The sequence below is a fragment of the Panthera leo genome, chromosome C2 (genome assembly GCF_018350215.1).
Source record: "Panthera leo isolate Ple1 chromosome C2, P.leo_Ple1_pat1.1, whole genome shotgun sequence".
NCBI lineage: Eukaryota > Metazoa > Chordata > Mammalia > Carnivora > Felidae > Panthera > Panthera leo.
In genome coordinates, this window is record NC_056687.1 from 132,031,918 (window position 1) to 132,055,466 (window position 23,549).

The 23,549-nt window shown below is 42.7% G+C and overlaps 1 protein-coding gene and 1 long non-coding RNA gene across 2 annotated transcripts in view; both read right to left on the reverse strand.

Moving 5' to 3' along the window:
- Nucleotides 1-850: 850 nt before the first annotated feature.
- On the reverse strand, nucleotides 851-3,480 carry LOC122198468. The gene is made up of 4 exons (XR_006192996.1): nucleotides 3,446-3,480; nucleotides 2,631-2,767; nucleotides 2,440-2,531; nucleotides 851-926 (listed from the first exon to the last, which is right to left on the reverse strand). It is a non-coding gene; the product is annotated as an uncharacterized LOC122198468 (long non-coding RNA).
- A 1,481-nt stretch (nucleotides 3,481-4,961) lies between these two features.
- Nucleotides 4,962-23,549, reverse strand: part of LOC122229346 (collagen alpha-4(VI) chain-like) — a 147,276-nt gene continuing 128,688 nt past the window's right edge. Inside the window, exons 38-42 of the mRNA XM_042954381.1 lie at nucleotides 17,257-17,347; nucleotides 15,086-15,769; nucleotides 13,066-13,162; nucleotides 12,363-12,580; nucleotides 4,962-5,521 (exon numbers count right to left, since the gene is read on the reverse strand). Of these exons, the coding sequence (XP_042810315.1) occupies nucleotides 5,346-5,521; nucleotides 12,363-12,580; nucleotides 13,066-13,162; nucleotides 15,086-15,769; nucleotides 17,257-17,347 (1,266 nt within the window). The 3' untranslated portion in view covers nucleotides 4,962-5,345. The remainder of the gene's footprint in view (nucleotides 5,522-12,362; nucleotides 12,581-13,065; nucleotides 13,163-15,085; nucleotides 15,770-17,256; nucleotides 17,348-23,549) is intronic.

A 23,549-nucleotide genomic window follows, 5' to 3' on the forward strand; every position in this document is an offset into this window, starting at 1 on the left:
TATTCTGTGCATACTCCTTTCTCTCAAAAATATCTTTTGTAAGATTCAGCCATGTTGCTGAATCTTAATTCTGTTTCATTAACTCCTTTCCACTGCTGTACACCCTGTTTTAATGTAGCACAGCATGTTCACCCATGTCTTTATTAATGGACATATGGGTTGTTCATGACCTGGGGGTCTGAACTTGGTGCTGTGAACATTGCACATTAACGTGTATGTATCCCGGTGATCATGCACATGAGTTTCCAGGGGATACACCTAAGACTGAAGTTGCTGGTCCAGGGTATTTGTATTTTTAATTTTAGTAGAAAATGCCAGAATTATTTCTAATTTTCACTCCCTAGAACCATGTTTGTGAGTCCCCATTGCTCTCTATCCGTATCCCTGGGAATAGGCTCGGTAATGCTGCGGTAACATCCCCTAAATCTCAGTGGTTTACAGCAAAAAAGGTTCCTTCTCAGCTGTATTTTGTGTCCCTGATCACTGCAAGATCCAGGCTGATAGAGCAGTCTCTATCTATAACACTGCTGTTCTCTTAGATCTTTTTATTTTTCCAGAAACATATTCATATCATCTACAAACAGAGATTATATTACTTCTTCCTTTCCCATTCTTCTGCTTCTAAAGCTTCCTTTAACTTAACTGCATTGGTGTTTTATATATTTTATTACTAGATGCATACAAATACTTAATTGTTTTATCATTAGGAAGATACCCTAAGCCAGCTAACTGATCAACAGACTGGTGGCTGGCTACAGATACATGAGCCAGCTCAGCCCAACTTTCTTCAAATTATATCACCCCAAAACTTAGTGTTCTAAAACAACAATCATTTATTCAGCTCATTATACCGTGGGGCGACAATTTGTGTTGGACTCAACTGGGTGGTTCTTTTGTCCTCAGCTGGGCTTGCTTCTTTTAGGTGCCTAAGGTAAGAGAAGAGCCAAAGAAGGAATGAATTAGTTTGTGTGCAAAATTTAGACAGACTACAGGAGGCAAGAGATGTTCTTCTCATCCCCTGTCTCCTCAGCCAGAAAAGACCAAGGTCCAGAAAAAATGGAGTCAGTTGTGTACGTCACCAGGGAAATCACAGAGGGAATCAGATGCTGAATTCTGGTGCCCAGTCTTGGTATTTCCCATAACACCATAATCCCAACTATGAATCCCCAGCTACGTTGAAAACATACCTCTTGGACTATTCAAAAACCAAAGGAATAATCCAACACAAGATCTCAAGATGGCAAAAATTTAACAAAGTTTAATAAAATTTAATAATAAAAATTATTCTAACTTTAGGCTACCAAATGATTCATTACATGAGATTTGATTTCACTTGGCCTTTCTAATCTTAATTCCTTCATCAGAAAAACCAATATCCCCAAAACAGTTCATAGTGATGATATGATAACTGATCCAAAGAGGAAATTAAAAACACACAAAACTTTTTCCACTTGGCTGATGGGGCACTGATGTCCTGACATCTGGAACAAGTGCAGAACATCTACAAAGCAGAGAAATTTTCTACAGTGAGAGGTATGGCATGAGTCAAGCATTATTGGGGGTGGGGGGTTCCTTTCCAACAGTCTCTGAAAACAGATAGAGAGTTACAAAATCAGGACTGAAAGAAAATCAGTTGGGCCCTGTGCAGGGCAGGCAGTTCTAAGGTGAAAAAACTCACAGTCTAAGGAGACTAATAAGTAAATGACGTAAACATAGTGGAAAAAAGGCAAAAAGAGAATGTGCCCAAGTCAGCCTATGGCAGGTAATGACTAACTTTCTTTAAAAGGGATAATCAGAGGAGTTTTCAGAGAGGCAATGAGACCTGAGCTGGATTTTGATACAGGTAATGGATTTGGTAGATGCCTATGAAATACTTTACCAACAAAAGAATTAAAAGGGCACTCCCCACAGAAGTATCACCAAAGGCAGCAGCACGGATAAATAGGATGTAGAATTGCCAGAAAACTATACATGTTCTATTTAGTATTGTTCAAGTGAAAACTTGAAGGGACAGAACAACTGTCACCATTGGTGAGGCTAGAGACTGGATGCGAAGACCCAATCTCTGAGGCCTCGGATGCTACACTAATGCTTCTGAGTGTGTCCTATCAGATTCGCGAAGCTTTGGAAATTTGGAAACAATGCAAAAGGACATTCCCTGTAACAGCACTGTGATGCAGATGCATCCCCCAGAGGTCCCCTCAACAGAAGGATGTTGCCCCAGCTGCTAGGAGCACGGTTGGCAGACAGCTCTCAGGTGGGCCCCTTCAGAGCTGCCTCACCCATGAGTGTGCCTTTCCTGGGGCATCCCACTTCCAACGGCTAGTGGAGGCAGCCATTGGTCCCAACTAATTCCACACACCTGAGGCAACTTTGGCCAGACTTTTAGCTCCAAAGCTCCCTGTGGGGTTGGCCAGGGCTGTCCTTAAGATTCCTTACCTCACAGTTCAGCTTTTCTTTCAGTCCATCCCTGCTGTTTCCTCTTCCAGACTTGGGCCAGACCAGAACCGCCAGGGCTGGGAGGGGAGCATCTGAGGTAGACAGCAAAGTCCAGCTCCTTTATGTCAAGCAGGAAATTTCTCTCTCCTGTCTCAGTCTATCCTCCTACCCGACCCACTTTGGGCTCTGACCTTCAGAATTCTCTGACCTTTGGTGGCAGCCAATGTTTTGGAACAATGGAGTAGAGCCAAAGGAGCACTGTTCTGGGGATCAAAAAGAATTCCAAGCCAGTTTCTGTTAGGTGCCTGGGTCAAGAAGCTTCACCTTTCTGAGAATGGGAAGAAAAGGGGGAAAAATTAGAAAGAACAATGCCAACATCCAAGATTTAGTGGTAGGAGTAGGTAAGTACATGAAATAATGTTGGAAAGTGTCTTATAAATTGAATACTATCTAGAACAATAGATATTGTTTCCAATCCTTGGTCAGATTGTCTAACTCATGGCTTTTCTTTTTTCTTTTTTTTTTTTAACATTTTTTAAATTTACATTTTAGTTAACATATAGTGCAATATTGGTTTCAGAAGAATTCAGTGATTTATCACTTACATACAATGTCCAGTGTTCATCACAACAGTTGCCCTCCTTAATACCCATCAGCCATCCAGCCCATCTTCCACCCACATCCCTCCATCAACCCTTAGTTTGTTCTCTATCATTAAGAGTCTCTTGTGGTTTATGGCCCTCTCTTCCCTGAAAGCTTTCCAAGTACACTTTCTGCTTGGGTCAGAGGAGCTCTGAGGAAGAGTTATACCACCATCTATTAAATGTAAGGAGAACTACAGGCGGAACTTATAAGCGTTCCAAGGATGGCAACAGCCGACACCTGAACAACTCCTCCCAACTTCCTCTTATATTGAATCTTTGCCTTTGGGTTCTCAATTTCTAGACACTGGAAGGGCAGGGTGGGGATAAGAAGTGGAAAATAGATCACAGCTCAAATCACATACCATCCTCAGGATAGATACGCTCGACCTCTTTATGCCCAGGCAGCTGAGGTTACGCCTAAAAGAGAGAAACGCATACACACACCTGCACAACGAGCAGCTCTTTCAAACAAGATGGAACATTTCCATTTCATTCTAATCATGAAAATGTGTTAGCAAAATCAGGTACAAGGTAGCGTGTTAAGGAAGGGGAAAAAGATAGTATTCTAGGCATTTCTGGATTATACCAAATGATTACCTTTTGGAGAAAAGATTATAAGTGATATTTATTTCTTTCATGTGCTTTCCTGTGTTTTACAAACTTGCTGCCATGAACACATAGTTATCATTTTGTGATCAGATAAAAATAATTGCCATAGAAATAGAATCAAAACATTAATGTTTCTGTGATTATTTTATATAAAACTGGTTCCTATCCCATCTCCTTTGTCACTGGGCTGAGAGGAGGAACAAATAGGATTCTGTTGAACCAGAAACTTGCCAGAGAGCAAACTCCCCTCTGGGTCCGTGGGGGCACCCACCAGCTGCTTGTGATCCTTTACAGACTGAATGTTTATGTCACCTCAAAATTCATATACTGAAGCCCCAATGTGACTGCATTTGGAGATACAGCCTTTAGGTGATTAAGGTTAAGTGAGGTCATAAGGGTAGAGTTCTAATTCTATGGAATTAGTGTCCTTGTAAGAAGAGACACGAGAGAACTCTCCCTCCCTTTCTCTCCTTCTCTCTCTCTCCCCGCCCCCATCCTCATTCCCTCACTCCCTCCCTTCCTCCCTCCTTCACTCTCTCCCCACAGAGGAAAGGCCATTTGAGGACGGAGTGAGAGGGCAGCTTTCTCAAACCCAGGAGCCCTCTTCTTTTTTCAAATCGTCCACACTTTGGTCTTAGACTTCCAGTCTAGTTTGGACTTCCAGAACTATGAGAAGGAAGTTTCTGATGTTTAAGCCACCCAGTCTGTGGTATTCTGCTATGGCAGCCCAAACTGATTCGTACATGACCCTCTCAAGGCCCCACATCAGGCACCCTCAATATCTAGCAGCTCTAGAATTCCATGTAGTGCCCATTTCTGCCCTGAAGCTGGGCCCAAGTTAGAGGCCTGGGGGATAGAGCCATGAAGCCAGAGGAAGAGCTCCCAAAATCATAATTTCTTCACTATCTATATGGAAAAACTTTTCATCCAGGGTGAACCTAGACCCTTCATTTCATATTTGCATTGAAAACATCAGCTTTAATTGTTGAGTCACCAAGTTTCAAAGCACAAGAGTCGTAACAGATGACAAAGACTCAGTCCCACGGCAAACTCACTGCTTTCTCACCATCATCTGCTATGTCACAAAATATAACACAGATTGCAGTGAGCAGGTATCACACACAGTTTCACACCAAGTGACTTAGTCAAAATACCTTTATTTTTACACAGAGTAGCATGGATTAAATATCACATTAAAAATTTCCAGACCCCCACTTTGACTAACACTTCCATGTTCTCTTAGTGACAAACAAGAATTCAAGTTGCAACTCACTTCCAAATTAGGTTTTATTCACTGCTTCCATTGAGTTTTCTTTTGCCACAGAGCCAAAAAAAAAAATTTTTTTTAAGTAATGTTGTAGGTAAAATTCAAGTTTCTTTTTCATTCAGTTCTAAGTCCTTGACATACTTGCTAAGTATGTCAAGGAATCTTGCAGGAACCTTTCAGTTAGTCTTTTAACCACTAGAATGCAGTCCTTCTCAAGTGACAAATCATCTGGCCCACATCCTCGCTCATAGGAAAAAATTCAGGGGTTAGGAATCCGACCAATGAGATTGTAGAGTGAGCAACATAATTTATGAGCCGTATGGTACTGTCTCAGGAAAGGTAATCTCATTTTCGTCAGCTCTGAAAACAGAAGCAGCTGCAAGGCCCTACAGGGGTGTTGGGACACACCGGGCCTCACACTCTTCCTTGGTTTGGAACCGGTTCGCGTTGCCCCCGCAGCTGCCATACCAGAACTGTTGGCAGGCCTGCTTCTCCTTGTCATAGTACCATCTCAGGGTGTAATTCTGGCACTCGCCTTCCATTGGATCGAGGGAACAAGGGCCTGCAGCAAAACGAATGCAGAGAGAGCTGAACTTCCTGCATGATGGTTTGGAGACACAGACTGGGAATGAATCCTAATCTCACCCCCCACTGGCTGTGTGAGCCTGAGCTTATCCTCTCTGAGCCTCAATTTCTTCAACCGTAAAAGCAATTTAAAAAAACCCACATCCCAATGTTTTTATAAGGTGGTACAGAACATACATGAAAAGTGCAATACAGTTGTAACTATCATTTTGCACAGTACCTGGCATATGGAATGCATGCTAGACAATGTAGAAATGAGTGAACGAATGAATGAATAAAGCTTTCTGATACCAAGAAACTCCTCAGTTGCTTATAATACTCATCTCCCTCTTTTTCTTTTTTTTTTTTTTTAACGTTTATTTATTTTTGAGACAGAGAGAGACAGAGCATGAACAGAGGAGGGTCAGAGAGAGAGGGAGACACAGAATCCGAAACAGGCTCCAGGCTCTGAGCAGTCAGCACAGAGCCCGACATGGGGCTCGAACTCACGGACCGCGAGATCGTGACCTGAGCCGAAGTCGGACGCTTAACCGACTGAGCCACCCAGGCGCCCCTCTCCCTCTTTTTCAAACCGTATCAATCCCTTGCCTAATCTCAAACCTCCAGCTGTCTAATGGCCTAGCAAAAAGGCAGCTTATTTATTATATAGTATACCCTGACACTTGCCCAAGAAGTTAAAATACCTCTTCTAAGAAAAACATGATGTTTCTGGAGAATAAAATAGTATTGAGATCAACAAGTTACAACAGAGCAAGATTTGAGATGCCCTGAATTTTAAATCAGACACTAATTTCCCCATGTATGTAACTTGTGCCTTCCAGAGAGAACCAATTTCCTTGGGTACACTTGAAGTCACAGAAAAATATTCCTGTCTGAGTTCAACCATACAGTATAGAATAATGGCATGCTCCAGATGGTTTCCTCTGGGTCTTCCAAGCACCACCAAATAAAGAAGATAATGTCTTCAGAAAGCAAGGGGCTAAAATTCATTGTCTGTTCCTTGGAAGACACCTCCCATTGGCATAATCAGCACAGACTAGTTTTCTTGAAGGAGTGATAAAATGTGCTGGACCCAAGGGAAAGAAATATACTCTTAATAGGGTAAAGATTTGATCATGGAAATTGTCCACAAGAAGCAAATGCTTCTCCAAAACTTGTTGGAGTCAACAGGAAAACACTCCAGTGGCGAACTTTTGGCTGTACTCTGTAGATTCAATAAACAGACTTGCGGCTCAGCAATCAGCTGGTGCCCTCTAATTTAACAAGCCAAGGACTTGTTTAAACCAATCATTCATAAAGCAAAAATAAACTACTGGGACTTCATCAAAATAAAAAACTTCTTAACAGTGAAGGAAACAATCAACGAAACTAAAAGGCAACCTATGGAATGGGAGAAGATACTTGCAAATGACATATCTGACAAAGCGTTAATATCCAAACTATGCAAAGAACTTTTAAACTCAATACCCAAAAGACAATCCAGTTAACAACTGGGCAAAAGACACGAACAGACATTTTTCTAAAGAAGACATACAGATGAAAAACACATGAAAAGATGCTCAACACCACTCATCATCAGGGAAATGCAAATCAAAACTACAATGAGAGGGGAGCCTGGGTGGCTTACTCAGTTAAGCATCTGACTCTTAATTTCAGCTCAGGTCATGATCGCACAGTTCATGAGATCAAACCCCATGTTGGGCTCCATGTTGACAGCACAGAGCCTGCCTGTGACTCTCTCTCTCCCTCTCTCTCTGGCCCTCCCCCATTCACATACAGATGTGCTCTCTCAAAATAAATAAAATAAACTTTAAAAAAACTACAACGAGGGGCAACTGGGTGGCTCATTCAGTTAAGTATCCGACTCTTGATTTCAGCTCAGGTCGTGATCTCACAGCTGGCCAAGTTCAAACCCCACAGTGCAGAGCCTGCTTGGGATTCTCTCTCTTTCCTCTCTCTCTGCCCCTCCCCCCCCCAAAATAAATAAATAAACAAACAAACAAGCAAACAAACTTTAAAAAACTACAATGTGATATCACCTCACACCTGTCAGAATGGCTAAAATCAATAACACAGGAAGCAACAGATATTGGCGAGGATACTGAGAAATGGGAACCTTGTTGTACTGTTGGTGGGCTTGCAAACTGGTGCAGCCACTCTGAAAAACAGTATGGAGGTTCCTCAAAAGTTAAAAATAGAACTACCCTACGATCCAGTAACTGAACTACTAGATATTTACCCAAAGGCTACAAAATACAGATTTGAAGGGGTACATGTACCCTAATGTTTATAGCAGCATTATCAACAGTAGCCCAATTATGGAAAACCCAAATGTTCATTGACTGATGAATGGATAAAGACATGGTGTGTGTGTGTGTGTGTGTGTGTGTGTATATACACACATATATATATACACATATATATACACACACATATACACACATATACACACACATATATATACACATATATACACAAAATATATGTGTATATATGTATAGTGTGTATATATATATATAGTGTATATACACAATATACATATATATAATGGAATATAATTCATATATATATATAATGGAATATAATTCAGCTATCAAAAAGGATGAAATCTTGCCATTTGCAATGACATGGATGGAGTTAGAGAGTATGATGCCAAGTGAAATAAGTCAGAGAAAGACATACCATAAGATTTCACTCATATGGAATTTAACAAACAAACATAAAAAGGAAGAAAAAGAGAGGAAAACCAAGAAACAGATTTTTAACTACAGAGAACACACTGAAGGTTGCTGGAGGGGAGGTGGGTGAGGGGATGGGTTAAATGGGTGATGGGTATTAAGGAGGACACTTGTGATGAATACCGGGTATTCTACCTTAGTGTTGAATCACTAAATTCTACACCTGAAACTAATATTACACTGTATGTTAATTGGAATTTAAATAAAAACTTGGAAGAAAAAAAATAGATAATTCACTTCTCTTAGTGACACTGTGGCTTTTGCCTTTAAAATCCTACCCTTGCCTTTAGTCTGAGAGACAAACAAACAGAGGCTGCTTCTTCTAGATTATACTTCTAGAGCAGCACCATCCAGAACTTCCTGCAATGAGGGAAACGTTCTGTCTTTGCAGATAAATACCCAGTGTCTACTGAGTATTTGAAGTGTAGCTATTGCAAGTAAGAAACTGATTTTTTGGTTTTATTTAATTTCAAATTATTTAAATTTATTTTTTTTAATGTTAATTTATTTTTGAGACAGAGACAGAGCGCTAGCAGGGGAGGGGCAGAGAAAGAGAGAGACACAGAATCTGAAGCAGGCTCCAGACTCTGAGCTGTCAGCACAGAGCCCAACATGGGGCTCGAACTCACGAGCCTTTGAGCTGTGAGATCATGACCTGAGCTGAAGTTGGCTGCTTAAGCAACTAAGCCACCCAGGCGCCCCCAAATTAGTTAAATTTAAATAGCCAATTTGGCTAGTGGTTGTCCGGTGCACCTAGAAATGAGTAAATCTTTGATGCTTTATCTCTGAGGTATTCTTTGTAACCTAACACTCAGAGTTTTCAGTTTTATTCTATCAGTAGGATATGGCATGGGGGGCAATGAGTGTTCACCCAAGCAATTAGTGCTAGCCCCCCAATTTTACACTTACATTATTTTCACCATGGATATTAACTTTTGTCTTATTAGAAAGATCCAACAACAGCATTACTCAAACAGGTCCATAAAATCCAAGAATGAAGGGGAAAAAAGGGGGAGAGAAAGAAGTTTGTTGGACAGGTATGGGTCTGTCTCCTAGTATATATGTCTTATCATGCAGTCCTATCTGCAGGGGGGAAAAAAAACACACAAAAAATAGAGCTGTGTGCTTTGGAGAATACACTGAAATTGAAAATATACCAAGAGCAGCCTTGTTCTGTGAAAAGAGAGGATACTCATTTAATTCTTCACAAGCAGGTGCAATGAATGGTTGCCGGTGTTGTGGCAGAATTTAACTGAAGATGCAGGGACACAAAGGAGGCTATGAAAATTTAATATCTCCCTGGGCCAGAATAGACTCTAAGTAGAGGTGAAACTTGACCTGAGCAGTCAAAGGTGAGTAGATGTGGTATAGGTGGACACCATAGAGAGGATGCAGAAGGGCAGGTGAGAGTGAGCACCTCCATGGTGGCTCGGGACAAATAACAGGGCATCAGGGGCAAATAGTGCAAAAGGCATCTGCAGGGGAGTGGCAGCCAATGAGGCCCCGGAGGACCACAGCAGGGGTGTGATCACAGAGGCATGTGTCCCTTACCCCGGCACGGAACATTGTTTGCTAAATGATGGGGAAATACAGAAGAAGAGAAACGGCATGGCCACATGTGCAGGAACATCAGAAAATGAACTTGGTGCTCAAACTGCAAGTGGAAGCAAGACAAATGAGACCAGATGGAGAACTCCACAGTTACACTTGAAGGGAAAGCCAAGCTGTGGGGAGGAAGATGCAGGAAAGAGAGATGGACCTTGGAGACGCCAAGGAGTAAGTCACACCAACATCTGGTCACCAGCTGGAGGTGGCAGGCGAGGAGAGAATGAGAAGCGTGATGTTTGGGTTTTGACTTTCCATTCCTGGGCTGATGGTGGTGCATTCCAGTAAAGGAACAGAGGAGGAGAAGGAATGAATGGGAAAGACAAATCCAGCTCATTTAACTGAATTTGTTTGAGATGACTGAGGGCATGTGCCGTGGTGCAATGTGGAGGGTAGGTGAATACACTGGTCTGCAGCTCAAGAGAGTGAAGGTAGAAGATAGGGATTTGGAGCACACACAGGGGAGAGCTGAAGTCATGGCAGGAAAGCTCGCCCCAGGGCATGTGCTCAGAGTGCTCAGGGGGCTGACCGCAGCCCCTGGGGGAGAGTATTGCGGGTTCACCATGAAAGTAACTAAGCCTAAGCTTCTGGGCCCTTCGCCTGCATAATCCTCTTCTAAAGAAATACTCTTTGTACTGAATTGTTATAATTTTGTTTTCTTAAAGACAGGCTTAAATGTAGGCGTTGTGTAAACATCAGGTTCCATGAAACCTAGACCCCCGTTGTGAGGATGGGGGGAGGGAGGGAGGAGGAGCCCACAGGATAGACTAGTCCGGAGTGGAAGACCAAGATAAGAATGCTATATCTGAAGCTAAGAGAGGATGAGGTTTGAAGAGGAGGCTAGTGGTTAACAGTCCCCAAGGAACCCAAGTCAGTGAGGCTTGAAAGAGCCCTTTGGTCTTTCTTGACAGTTTGGAACATGCTTGAAGACAAGGGCTTGCTCTCTTCTCTGAGTGGACGGCTGGAGGAGAAGGTGTGCAGCCAGGCATATGGGATGTCACAGGAAGTTGTACCTGGCCACCTTTATTTCTTTTCAAAGCAAAAAAAATCATAAAAATAAAATAAGGGCATCTGCTAGAGGAAGAGACATGGCGGAAGGAGCTTGGGGAGGTGGTGAAGGTTTAGGGTGCCCTTGGAATGCATCAGGAGAGGAACTGACCAGAGCCACGTTACAGAGGGGTGGGAAATTTGGGGGGACTTGCGGCCTCAGTGTTTGGCTGCGAATGGGATCGGATTCGATAACCAGTAAGCTCTCCTCCATCTCTTTCACTTTGAATGTGAGGTATACTGAGCCTTAGAGCAGTTGTCACACTTGTTTGCTCAGTGGACTCGCTGGGTAAGTTCCACACCCAGAGACCGTGACTGCATTGGTCTGGGCTGAGGTCTAGGCATTGACAGTTTTTGGATTCCAAGGTGGTTCTGGTGTACAGCCAAGACTTAAAATCATTGCTTTAGTAAGATTACCTGAGGATATTATATACTGAAAATATAATAACTGACAAGGTAAGTTCTTCCATGCTTAATGTTCAGCCTAAGGAGGTGAAACGTTGCTGTCTATGCCAGGAGTCCCAATTCCTAGATCTTTCTGGTTTTGTTATTTCCCTTTGGACATGTGTTTGCGTTAGAATCCAAGAGGTAGGACATACCATTGATATCTTAATAGCTAACTTGTATCCCTCTCTGGGGCAAACACATGCATTATCAAGTTTCATTCCTCAAATAATCCTATGAAGTAAAGATTCACATAATCCCCATTTTACAGATCAGAAAACTGAGCCACAGAAGGATTAAATAATTTTCCCATGGCCACCTAGTTTCCCATGGTAAACCATCTGGGCACATTCAAAACTTCTAGGCCATTATCTTTCATTTAACCTAAGTAGGGCTGACCCCACCACTCACTAGAAACCTCTTTCAGCTATCTTGTCCCTGCCTTTTCAAAACGTCAGAGTCCCACCCCACCCCATATCTCTTCCCAATGTGTTCACTGTTTTTCTTACCTTGCTGATTCCGTGGAATCATGGCATTTGCATTACTATCTGCTGTACTCAAAACTGATGCTATTTTTCTATTGTTTTAGATGGATCCAAAATGTTCCTTAAACTTGGTCAGTTTATATGTAGCCACTCATAGAGGAAGGAACCTTCTACTTTCCTTCAAGGTCAGGAGGATGTTCACCACTTCTGCAATAGATCATTGCTTCTGGCCATGAAGTAAACACTTCATAGGGTCTGTCTCATAATACTCCCTGAAAAAACTGCTGTTCAGCTCCACCTTTACAGTCAGAGGAAAGTTAGCCTTCATATGTTTTCTTCAATTAATTTCTTTGGTTGCGTACATGAATTTGCGCATTTGAAAGGAAAAGGTGTATTAAAAGCCAACATTTGCATGTGAACACAGCGCACAGGAATTAAAAAAAAAAATTAAAACAACCTAAGGAACAAGCAGCAATTTGGTTTTTACCATAGGCAGTACCTGAATTTCTTTTTTTCCCGGTTCGTTTCTGTTTTGCAGGCATTTCTTGTTCATTTCCTTCAGCATCATATACACTCTTCTTATAATTTTCTAGTGCTTCTTGCTGAGTTATAGATTTCACTGTGGCTTTTCTATTCTCCTCTCGGAAAAAGTCTGTCATTTCAAGTGCTTCCAAATCGTCAGCAAAGCCAGATATGCCAACCTGGCCCTTGGGCAACCTGCACAGAGACAATCCATCTCAAATTGGAAAACTGAACCGCAGGAACCGGAAGGTTCAGTTCCCAGTTGACACTGGCAGGCTCAAGAAACTGTAGGTTTTGAGCATTTCCTGATGACTTTGGTATCCAATTAGCTATGTTCTCAGGTTTGGACAAATATCAAAACAATATGTTTAGCATTGTTAATTTTGCCTCTGAGACATGGTATGAGGGGCTGGCAGGGTGTAGTAGAATGGAGACTGTGTTATTTTTTGCTTTTATATACTGATGGGCCCTTTAAATTTTTTATATTGTCCCTATATTACTCTTAACATTAAAAAATAAGAAAACCCAAACCATTTCGGAGTTGTCAAACACAGGAGCATCCTTGCCCCTGTGGTTTGGGTCAGGTCAAGGACTGGCATTGCCTGTGACCTTTCTTTAGGGACAGAGTCTCCTGCAAGGGACAGAGATGTGACACAACCTCAGCTCTGCCTTCAGCCTACCTCCTGGGAGACCTAAATGACTGCAGCAAAGTGTCCCCTCGGTTCGGGCCCCCGCATTTTCTAATGAGCTCTGGAGATGGGTACTGGTTTGCTCCACCTACAAAGAAAATAAAAAATTAAGTCAAGTCAAATCAAGCATAAAATAACATAAAACTTAAAAATAACATAAGCATTGGGGCGCCTGGGTGGCTCGTTCGACTTCGGCTCAGGTCATGATCTCATAGCGCGTGAGTTTGAGCCCCGCATCTGGCTCTGTGCTGACAGCTCGGAGCCTGCAGCCGGCTTCGGATTCTGTGTCTCCCTCTCTCTCTGTCCCTAACCCACTCGCATTCTGTCTCAGTCTCTCTCAAAAATAAATAAACATTTAAAAAAGTTTTTTTAAAAATAACATAAGCATATAGTAAAATAAAGCATAAAAACAAAATGTTGTCCATTAAGACATAAAATTTTAAAGACAAAATAAAATCAAATATGCAATAAAACAAAATAAAAAGCATCCAAAATAAAAATAAAATCAAACAAAACAAAATCCCAAAAGTCCCTGACACAAAATGAAAAAACCATATATATAAAATAAATTCAAATAAAGCATAAAATAAGTACTAAAATACAAGCAAAGAAAAACAAAAAAAAAACATAAAATTCATTCTATCCCATAAATAATATAAAATAAAATCGAACATAAAAGAATATACCAAAACATAAAATTAAACCTAACAAAATAAAACATACAAAAGCAAAATGAAATTGGAAAAGACTAGAAAAGTGATTCCCTCCACCTGCTTCTCCCTCAGAGTCACTAAGCCACCAGCCGTCTATTATAATTCTCTCCTGTACCTCCTACGAAGATAAGGAATCTGAAATTCAGTGTTTCGATGACTTTCTAGGGTCACACAGCTCACTTGTGGTAAAGCTGGGACTAGCACCAATTCACTGATCTTTGTACTTCTAGAATCCAAGAGGCACAAATGCTGTCAGTACTTCTAAGATGTCCATTAGCTTCCCTTTATTCCTTCAGTGATGAAGGGGCAGCATCCCTCAAGGCCCCAACGGGATGTCATACCCCCTTATCAATGCAGAAGCGAATGTCGCCCTGTAAGGAGAGCAAGAAGGCCTGATGTGTCACAAGGAGGCACCCTGCACATGAGGTGTCTTAGACTGCACGTTGGTAGACAAAGCCCAACAGAAGCTCCTAGAAAGGTGATCGTGATAATACCCTCACCCAACCCTAACGCTCTGCATTATCGTGCTAGGGACACAGGAACCGGCTGTCTATGAATTTGGTTCAACTAGTTCTGACTGGAGGTAGGGATACTAGGACAGGAGGCGGGGAAGAATCTGGGCCAGGACCCACTGGCACAGTGCCCCTTCATCTTCCCTGCTGGCTTCATCCACCCAGCCTGAGGTGGGAGACCCGGGACATCCGTCCTGTGTCCCCAGCTCCTGGAAAGTCTCTGGAGACCTCTGAAAATAAATGTCCTTCGCTCTTCTTATCCAAGGTGTGGTCCATGGACCGGCAGCAGTAGCATCGCTGTGAGCTTATTAAAAATGCAGAAGGTCAGGCCTCAACCGAGACCGACTGAGTCAGAATCTACATTTTAACATGATCCCTGGGAAACAGATGTGCACGTTAAAATTCAAGAAGCACTGTTATATGCCACTGGATTCCAGACTCTGTATTCCTGGATACAGAATAACAATAACTATGCCTTAAGTTTGTACAACACTGGGCTTTCAAAGCCCCTCCGCACCCACATTCGAATGTAGGCTTCACAAATAAGGAAGAGACTGTGATCCTCATTTGGGTAAATGAGAAAATCAAAAGGTTAAGCAGAAACCTGAGGCCTCTCAGCCACCAAGTGAGCCACCAAGCCAGCACCAGGCTTGGCACGGTGTCAGGGCAATGATAGCTCAGGCACGCCTCAGCAAGGTGAAGGGTGCAATGGGTGCCTGCTCTCCCAGATGCCAGGTTCTGGTAAGTTCCTCTCCCCACCCCACCCGGAGCGTCCCCAGTGCTTACTTTTTAGGAGGTTCAGGAAGGCCCGGGTGAACCCCTGGGCATAGGCTACTTCTGGGCCTGAGACGCCCTCCAGGCGCAGCAGGTGCTGCTCAGAGGGGAGGCTGGCCACGTCAGTCAGCTCCGCCAGCTCGTGGGCCCCTACGCCGGGGCCCAAGGCCAGCACAAACACAGTGATGCCCTTGCACTTGGCCTCCAGGGACAGAGTCCTTAGCTTCTCCCGGTCCCAGGCGCTGGTCTCGCTGGCCACGATGGGGAAGAGGACCCGAACCCGCCTGGGCAGAGGGGCTGCCAGGAGCACCTTCTCCACAGTCCATTCCAGGGCGTGGCCCAGGGCGGGAGCTCCCCGTAGAGGGCCACCGGCGGCCTCGCGGAGGTACCTCTGCATCTGCAGCCGGTGGCCGTAGGAGGTGAGGTGGAAGCCCTCCAGCACAGGGGGTTGCCCCGCACCTGGCCAGAAGCCTGGAGTTGTGTGCATCACCAGGGCCACGCGCGACCCATGGGGGGACGTGCTCGGCTGTGCGGCCACCTCCAGATCGCCGAGCATGGCGTCCACTAGACTCAGGGCGGCACGGTACACGTCAGCCCCAACGCCATAGGAGCTGTCCACCACGAATGCCACGTCCATGTCTACTGCCAGGGGTCCCGGCACGCTCGCCGTGCACTCTGGGGCTGGTCTGCACTTGTCTGGGGAGGAAGCACCAAGAGAGGCTGGGGTTACCAGGCATCCCTTTCTTTTCCATGCAAACACATTTCCAGCCTCTCAGTAAGAATAGTTGCTGCTGAGATCTACCAGCATTGTGTTAACAAGGCAAGATGATGGGCCCTGTAAGTAAACGTGCCCATTTTTCAGAAGAAAGGATTCAGAAGATCTGATCCCACACTTAGAAGTTTTTTAACCACTAGGCCACACAGCATTCTAATCTCTAGGTTCACAGACACCTGCCTGGTTCAGTCCTGGCTCTCTTGGATGAATTATCCAGCCATTTTCCTGCCTGTTTTCCTTATTTGTCAGATGGAGATAACGATAATAATAACAGTACCTACCTTATGAGGTTGTTTGTGAAGTTTAAATTAAAAAAAAAAATGAGTTAATAGATGTAAGTGCTCAGAACAATGCCTGGTGTATGTAAGAGTTCAAGCTCAATAAATACCAGCTAGGTTTAAGCTTCTACAGGAGAAGGAACTGAGACTCCCAGAGGCCATGTGTCAAACGATTTGATGGGTGTGAAAGCAGCTCATCAACTGTAACATATTCTACAAATGGCGGTTACTGTATTTGACTCAACCGAGTTCTCAGAGCCAAATGTCCCATGGCAGTGTTTGGTCTAAGTGTGGATCAGGTAGAGGGAAAAATTAAATCTCCTTTCAATTTCACCTCACTCTGGCCCCAGATACTATGGGTGTGGATGAGAGCCCTTCACACTTGGGCATGCATGGGCTTTAGTACAAATTTCTCTCTGGCACAGATTAACATGGGGTGCAGCTACAGTGATGAAACCTGGAGACCCAGAGACACTGGATGGCTTGCCAATATCCCACCAGTGGTCAATGGAAGTTCCAGGCTTAGAGCCCAGGACTCTTTTAATTTAATTTAATTTAATTTAATTTAATTTAATTTAATTTAAGTATTTTTTAGAGAGGGAGGAGGGGCAGAGGACGAGGGGGAGAGAAAACCCTAAGCGGGGCTCCATCTCACGACCATGAGATCATGACCTGAGCCAAAATCAAGAGTCAGAAGCTTAACCAACTCAGTCACCCATGTTCTCCTAGAACCCCGGACCCTTGTGTCTAGCTTCAGAGGTCTGCCTTATACACTAAGGGGTCACTAAGTAAGGAACACAAGCCCAGCCATCTACAGGAGCCTGGCAGCACAGGTAAGAGCAGATCAGGGATAAGACAGTAGGGATGAAAGGGACTATGGGGCACTCACAGATGCCTGCTCCATCAACAGACGTCAGGCACAACTCGGTTTGGGCTGACTGTGGCCACAAGGGAATGCGGTGTGTGTGTGATTCTCAAGATAATTCCTAAGAAAAAGTGATTCCCAGATTCTAAGACTCTGCACATATCAAGCAAATACACATCTGCAGAGCAGACCTGGCCTATGGCCACCAGTTAATTCATCCCATTCTAAAAACATCAGTCCTATCAGAAATACTATCTGGGCTTACCATAACACAGAGTGCAGCGGGCCATGTGCTCCACATCCTGTGGACTCTCGGTCTCCCACACGAACACGTGAAATCTGTTGGATCCATCCACCTAATCCAAACACATACACAAGGTTATCATTAGCTGAGTTCAATTTCCAGCCATGCTGTTCATGCTTTTCCCAATTCCGATGAGAAGGACATTAATATGATATTTTTAGAGAACATGTATAATTATATGCGTAATTAGAATTTGGTATTATCTATTACAGTCATTTATTGCCATTTAGTTCTCCAGTTCTAAACTGGATATGAGACTATCATTGCTGTGGGTACATGCAGGTCTTTTGACTCCCAATGTGTGTAAAACTCAGTCAATGTCATGTCGTGTTGGAATGAAGATCAGGGAGTTGAAGGTTCGGTCATTTATAAATTCCATACATCTGGAGCTGCCCACAGTATGCAAGATGCAGTGTGGTGGGAGTTACAAACACGAACAGGCAGACCCTTCATGGTGGTGGTGGCCATATAGGTAACACAGCATTAAAATACAAAGAGGTAGATACCATAAGGGAGGACTTTCTAGCATATTCCTGGTATTTAGGGCTGGTACATGCCCAAGCCAGAAGCCAAGAGTGAGGAGCCCTCAGGGAAGGCTTTGGGGGAAGGCAAATATGTTTATCTCTTTCCTTCAACCTTTCCAATTATGACTAATTTAATAACTGATATCAAAGCTTAAAAGCAAACTATTAATAAATCAAAGTAGTGATAATGATAATAATAATAATAATAAATCATCCAGCAAAGTCCATGTGACAACTGGTTATCAACAAACCATTCCCTCTTCTTCTTAAGGCCACAACTAGACTACGTTTCCCACCCTACCTTGTAGCTATTTAAAAAAATTTTTTTTAATTAAAAAACTTTTTTGAATTTAAATTGAAGTTAGTTAACATATAGTATAATAATGATTTCAGGAATAGAATTTAGTGATTCATCACTTACATAAAACACCCAGTGCTCATCCCAACAAGCACCCTCCTTACTGCCCATCACCTGTTTAGCCCGTTCCCTACCTACCTCTCCTCCAGCAACCCTGTTTATTCTCTGTATTGAAGAGTTTCTTCTGGTTTGTCTCCCTCTCTGTTTATCTCTTATTTTTGCTTCCCTTCCCCTGTGATCATCTGTTTTGTTTCTTAAATTCTATATATGAGTGAAATCATATCATATTTGTCTTTCTCTGACTTATTTTGCTTAGTTAGCATAATACTCTTTAGTTCTATGCACATTGTTGCAAATGGCAAGATTTCATTCTTTTTGATCGCAGAATAATATTCCATTGTGTGTGTGTGTGTGTGTGTGTGTGTGTGTGTGTGTGTGTATACACACACCACATCTTCTTTACCCATTCATCAGTCAATGGACATTTGGGCTCTTACCTATGATTCAGATGTTATTCCTTTTTAATGAGTCACTGAGTTCTCTAAATCTTGTGTCGTGATTTTTTTCCCTTTCTTTCCCTCTTTTTTTTCCTGCTTCATCATTCTCCATAATCTTATCTTCCATATGCTGATTTGCACTCTGCTTTGTCCATCCCTGCCATCAGGGCATCTATTCAAGGTTGCATCTCAGTTATAGCCTTTTTAATTTCGGCCTGACTAGAATTTATTTCTTTTATCTTTGCAGAAAGGGATTCTCTGGTGTCTTCTATGCTGTTTTCAACCCCAGCTAGTATTCTTATAATCCTGGCTTTAAATTCTAGTTCAGAAATTCTACTTATATCTGTGTTGATTAAATCTCTGGCCATCATTTCTTCCTGTTCTTTATTTTGGGGTGACTGCCTTCATCTTGTCATTTTGGAGGAAGAAAAAATTAACCAAAAAAATTAAATTAAAAAATCAGAAACAAAACAAAAATATCAATTAAGAAAGCTAGATCCTGGGTATGTCTCAGCCTGCTGGTTGAAAGAAGCTTGATAGAGACAAAAGGGAAAGGAAAGAGAAAGAAAAATAAAGGAAATTTTTAAAAATTAAAAAAATATATATGTAGTAAAATAAAGGAAATAAAATAGAATAAATTTTTTTAAATTGAAAATAAAATAAATCAAACAAAAAATAATTTGTTCTTTCTGTATCCAAGAAAGAGAAAGAAAACAATTTAAGCAAAAACAGAAGGAAAGAAACTGAATAAACAAACCAGTAAACAGAATGAAATTCAAATGTAGTTACATCCAGTTTCCCCTAGAACTGAAACTGTGAACCACTCTATAGTCCATACACTAAGCAGGTGGAGGGATTTGTGCTGGTCTTCTGGGGGATGTGCCTGGGGGGCTCAGTTGTGTGGGGCTTGGTGTAATGGCTCCATTCTCCACTAGGAAGCACTGCTTAGCTTACTGAGGTGGGTTCATGTGCATGCACACATGGGCGTACAGTAGATGTGAAAATGGCTTCACCCAGCTCCCTAGCCTCTGGTGCCGGAACTTCACACTCCCATGGACCCGCTGTCAAGCATCCCTCCCCTATCTCAGATGGGGTTATGTTTCAAAACCCCACACTTCAGAAACCCCTGAAGCTTGGACCCACACCAACTCTCTGGGGGAGGGTCTCAATGGCCGAGTGCCACCTTGCCCCAGAAAGTGTTCATGCAATTGCATAGTGGCAGAGATTCAGAGATTATGGCAAATCATAACACACAGGCAGTGCCAGGTTTCATTGTACTCTGTCATCTTTGTCCCAATACCAGCAAACGTGGCTGCTCTCTGGGGTCCATTAGGACCTTTGCCTGTGAGGAGGCTGTATGGTCTCCACCAGATGCACTCCAAGCAGGAGAACCACTTCTCCTCTTGTGGCACACGGGCCCCTCAGACCCCACTGCCTGCTCCTGGGGATTTGCCCTGCTTCCTCAACCAAACACTACCAGGCACTGAGCTTCAAACCTTCAGGCTCTGCTCTCCACTGTTTATATACTGGTGCTATTGAAACTCTCTCTTTCTCTCCATCAATGGTTTTGGGGAACAGATTTCTTGTTTAGTCACCTGCAAGTGTTTTCATTCTTTTTCTCTCTCCAGTTACTTTTGAGGGGAGTGTTTTTCTTGCACGATCCCAACGTGCCACACTCTCCCCCTTTCTCTTTCTCTCTCTGTCCTCTCTGTCTACAAAAACAGCTCCCTACTCTCTGTGGCTTTTCTCTCCCAATTCACCTCTCCACACCATGTACCTGCCAAGTTCTATGGCTCAAGTTATGCAGATTGTTGTGTTAATCCTCAGATCAATTTCATAGGTGTTCAAAATGGTTTGGTGATGATCTAACTGCATTTCAGGGATGAGAAAATCTCAGGGTCTTCATGCTGCTCTGCCATCTTAACTCCTCCCCACCTTTCCTCGTAATTAATTGGACCATGACTAGGGTCTAGCCAATGTCTAGCAAGCAGATGGATGCCATTTCTAGTGTATGCATATCTGCCAGTCAAATGTAGATGGTCCAGAAAAAGGTTCTGAGGACCTTGGGTATGGTGAGGACATTCATAGGAGCCCAGGTGCTGAAATGGGTCCATAGCACAAAACACTCCTGTCCTCCAATGCACATCAAAGGAATTGCATTATGCCAAAGGATGGCATAAATATTACTTTATTATGATAAGCCACTGAGACTTGGGCATGAATGGTTCCACAGTTAATCTTCTCTGACAGATGCAGATTATTTCCAGGACTTCCAACTCGTGATAAAATTAGGAATACTTTCAGATTATTTCTCTCCAGATGTGAGGTGATTGTTAGGTTAGTCATATCCATCCCACTGTCTGCTCTCTGCCAAACCATGAAGGACAGTGGCCCACTGAGGAGAATCTCCTCCTCCTTCATCCCTGTGGCCAGGACCAAGCAGGCTCTGGACCCTCCTCTGGAATCAAGGACCTAAGGTCTAGGGCTAACATCATATTACTTTGGAAAATAATTTTCTGTAACATGTACTCCTTATAGAGCTCTTCACTCTGTTTGTTTGGGACTGCAACGTATCCCAAACTTTATCTCTCAGAGTGAGCTTACTTGGAAGAAAATCCCATGTGGAGAAAGAAATATAAAGAGTTGGACTTTTGTTCGTGCTAATGTAACACAAAAAAAAACCCATGGAAACTTTACTAAGACTCTTGAGAAGAAAGGCAAAATGCATCTTCTCTTCTTCCTCACATGGTTATACATTTTGCTGAATTAGAAATTCACATTAACCAAGATCAATTAAACAGCTACTACATAAAAGCCTTAACAAGCCATGTGGCGATACAAAACTGACATAATCACACCTTCAAAGAGCTTAAAACCTAACAAGAAGGAGAGAAAAACAATTTTCAAGAAAGAAGGAGATCTATTGATATGTTTTAGGAATGTTCATTTCAAGAGCAAGGGATAGAGGGAGTCTGATGCAGATAGTGACATCTAGCACTTTAGGGAGAATGAGTAGGATACTTACTTAGCAAAGAAGCAGGCGAAAGTATTACGGTGTGGAGGAACACCATGTATGAAGGCCCAGAGTAGACAGTGGTTGCCTATAGAATTCTCCCCAGTGTTCCCACTCCCCAGAGATTAGAGAACACCCACCTCCAATGTGCAGCTACACAGCACATGTGAAACCCTGGAACCCCCTCCCCTGACAGATGGAAGAAGCTGACATGAAGGAAAAGTGCAGAGTTGCCAAAAGTCAACATTCTGATTTACTCCAAATGGTCATCAGATCTGAATACTGACCAAACCAGATAAATCATCAGGAATTAAAGAGAAGAGCGTAGGCACAGATATGACACATTGATGGCTTTACTGGAATCCACAAGAGACAATGTGAAATGCTTCTGAAAGCAGGACCCATAGCAATGTTCCAGAAGCTGTGAGAGGTTCAAAATCATCCTAGGAGTATCAATTTTATGCAAAGAGTTGTGGGGAAATGCTAAGTTAGTGTATATTATTTTTAAACCACAGGAAACCTAGGTGAAGTGTATTACAAAATGCAGGATTTGTGTGGAATTTTAAGATACTATGAAAAACTTCAAAGAAATTCAAACATCTCCCCAAGTTTGACCCATGGGAAGGGTCCTCTGCCATAGTTGGCTGTGTGACCTTGGACAAGCCTCTGGCCTCTAATTCCTCAGCAACAGAGTTTAGGATCTGAATGGATGCCATGGGATTTCTTTCTGTTTCAATACAGCCTGGTCTTCAGTTACAGTCTTCTGTATTTGCCTCATGTTCAGGACACTGTGTTACCTTTTCAACTCTGAGCAACTCAGAAGATATAACTATTCCATCTCTTGTACGCTTCTTGGAAAATTACCAAATTCAACTGAATTGGAATAGTTACAAACTTACATCTTTTTAAAAACTTTTCTTAGGGAGAGTAATTTTATGGTCACGCTTAAAATTTTTACTGTTCTTAAAATAAAATTGTGGGAACAAGTACACAAAATCCAATGCAAGTCCACGGGGAAATATGATTCAGTATAGATCCATCTGTATGTAGTTGTTATCAATGAAAAATTAATTACTTTGAATTTGGACTTGCCAGCATGGTCCTTGTCATTGATAAGATGAATGAGACAATTCCTGGGAAAGCTTAAGCAGAGAAACAGTATAGGAGGGAATCCAGTAGAAAGAGAGGAGAAAATTGGCTCTATGATCCTTACTAAAAACTCCCATCAGCACCAGAGTAGGAAATTTCAAATATAGAATACCTTAAACACCAAGTGATCTGCTTGGTGGGCGAAGCTTTACAGTGGTTTAAATTGACATGTTTGGTGATTCTCTCAACCAGCCTGCTGAATGCCTGGCTGTGGTCTGTTGGGATTAGTTGTGTATAAAAGACAGGAGTGTATGGAGGAGAGAAGACATGGCACATGGGTTTGTATTAATGTCCTCTTTTGTTTCACAGACAGATATTTTTGTTAAAGGATCCAGACAACCTTCAAACCCTAGCCCCAGTGTTAAAGAAGTATCCATGAGCCCTGAGCTGGAGAGATCCACAGGGTTTGATTCAATGTTTCAGCTGCTGTACTAAGCTGCCAGGGTCATGGGACAATGTTTGTTTCTAGAACTAAGTTGGGGGAGGCTCTTGGCTTGGACAGATGGGAGTAGAAGAGAAGGAACCAAGGGCTGGGAAGGAGGATTTGCTTTGGACGGATGGGGAGCTAACTTGACCCTAAGGAGGGAGAGCTGGAAACCATCTGGCTTCCAGTTGAGGCAAGGACTTGGGGAACAAGAAGGGGAAACTAGACAAATTAGGGAAGGAGGCAGAAATAGAAAAAGAGAATCATCATGTAACCTGTGACAGACTCC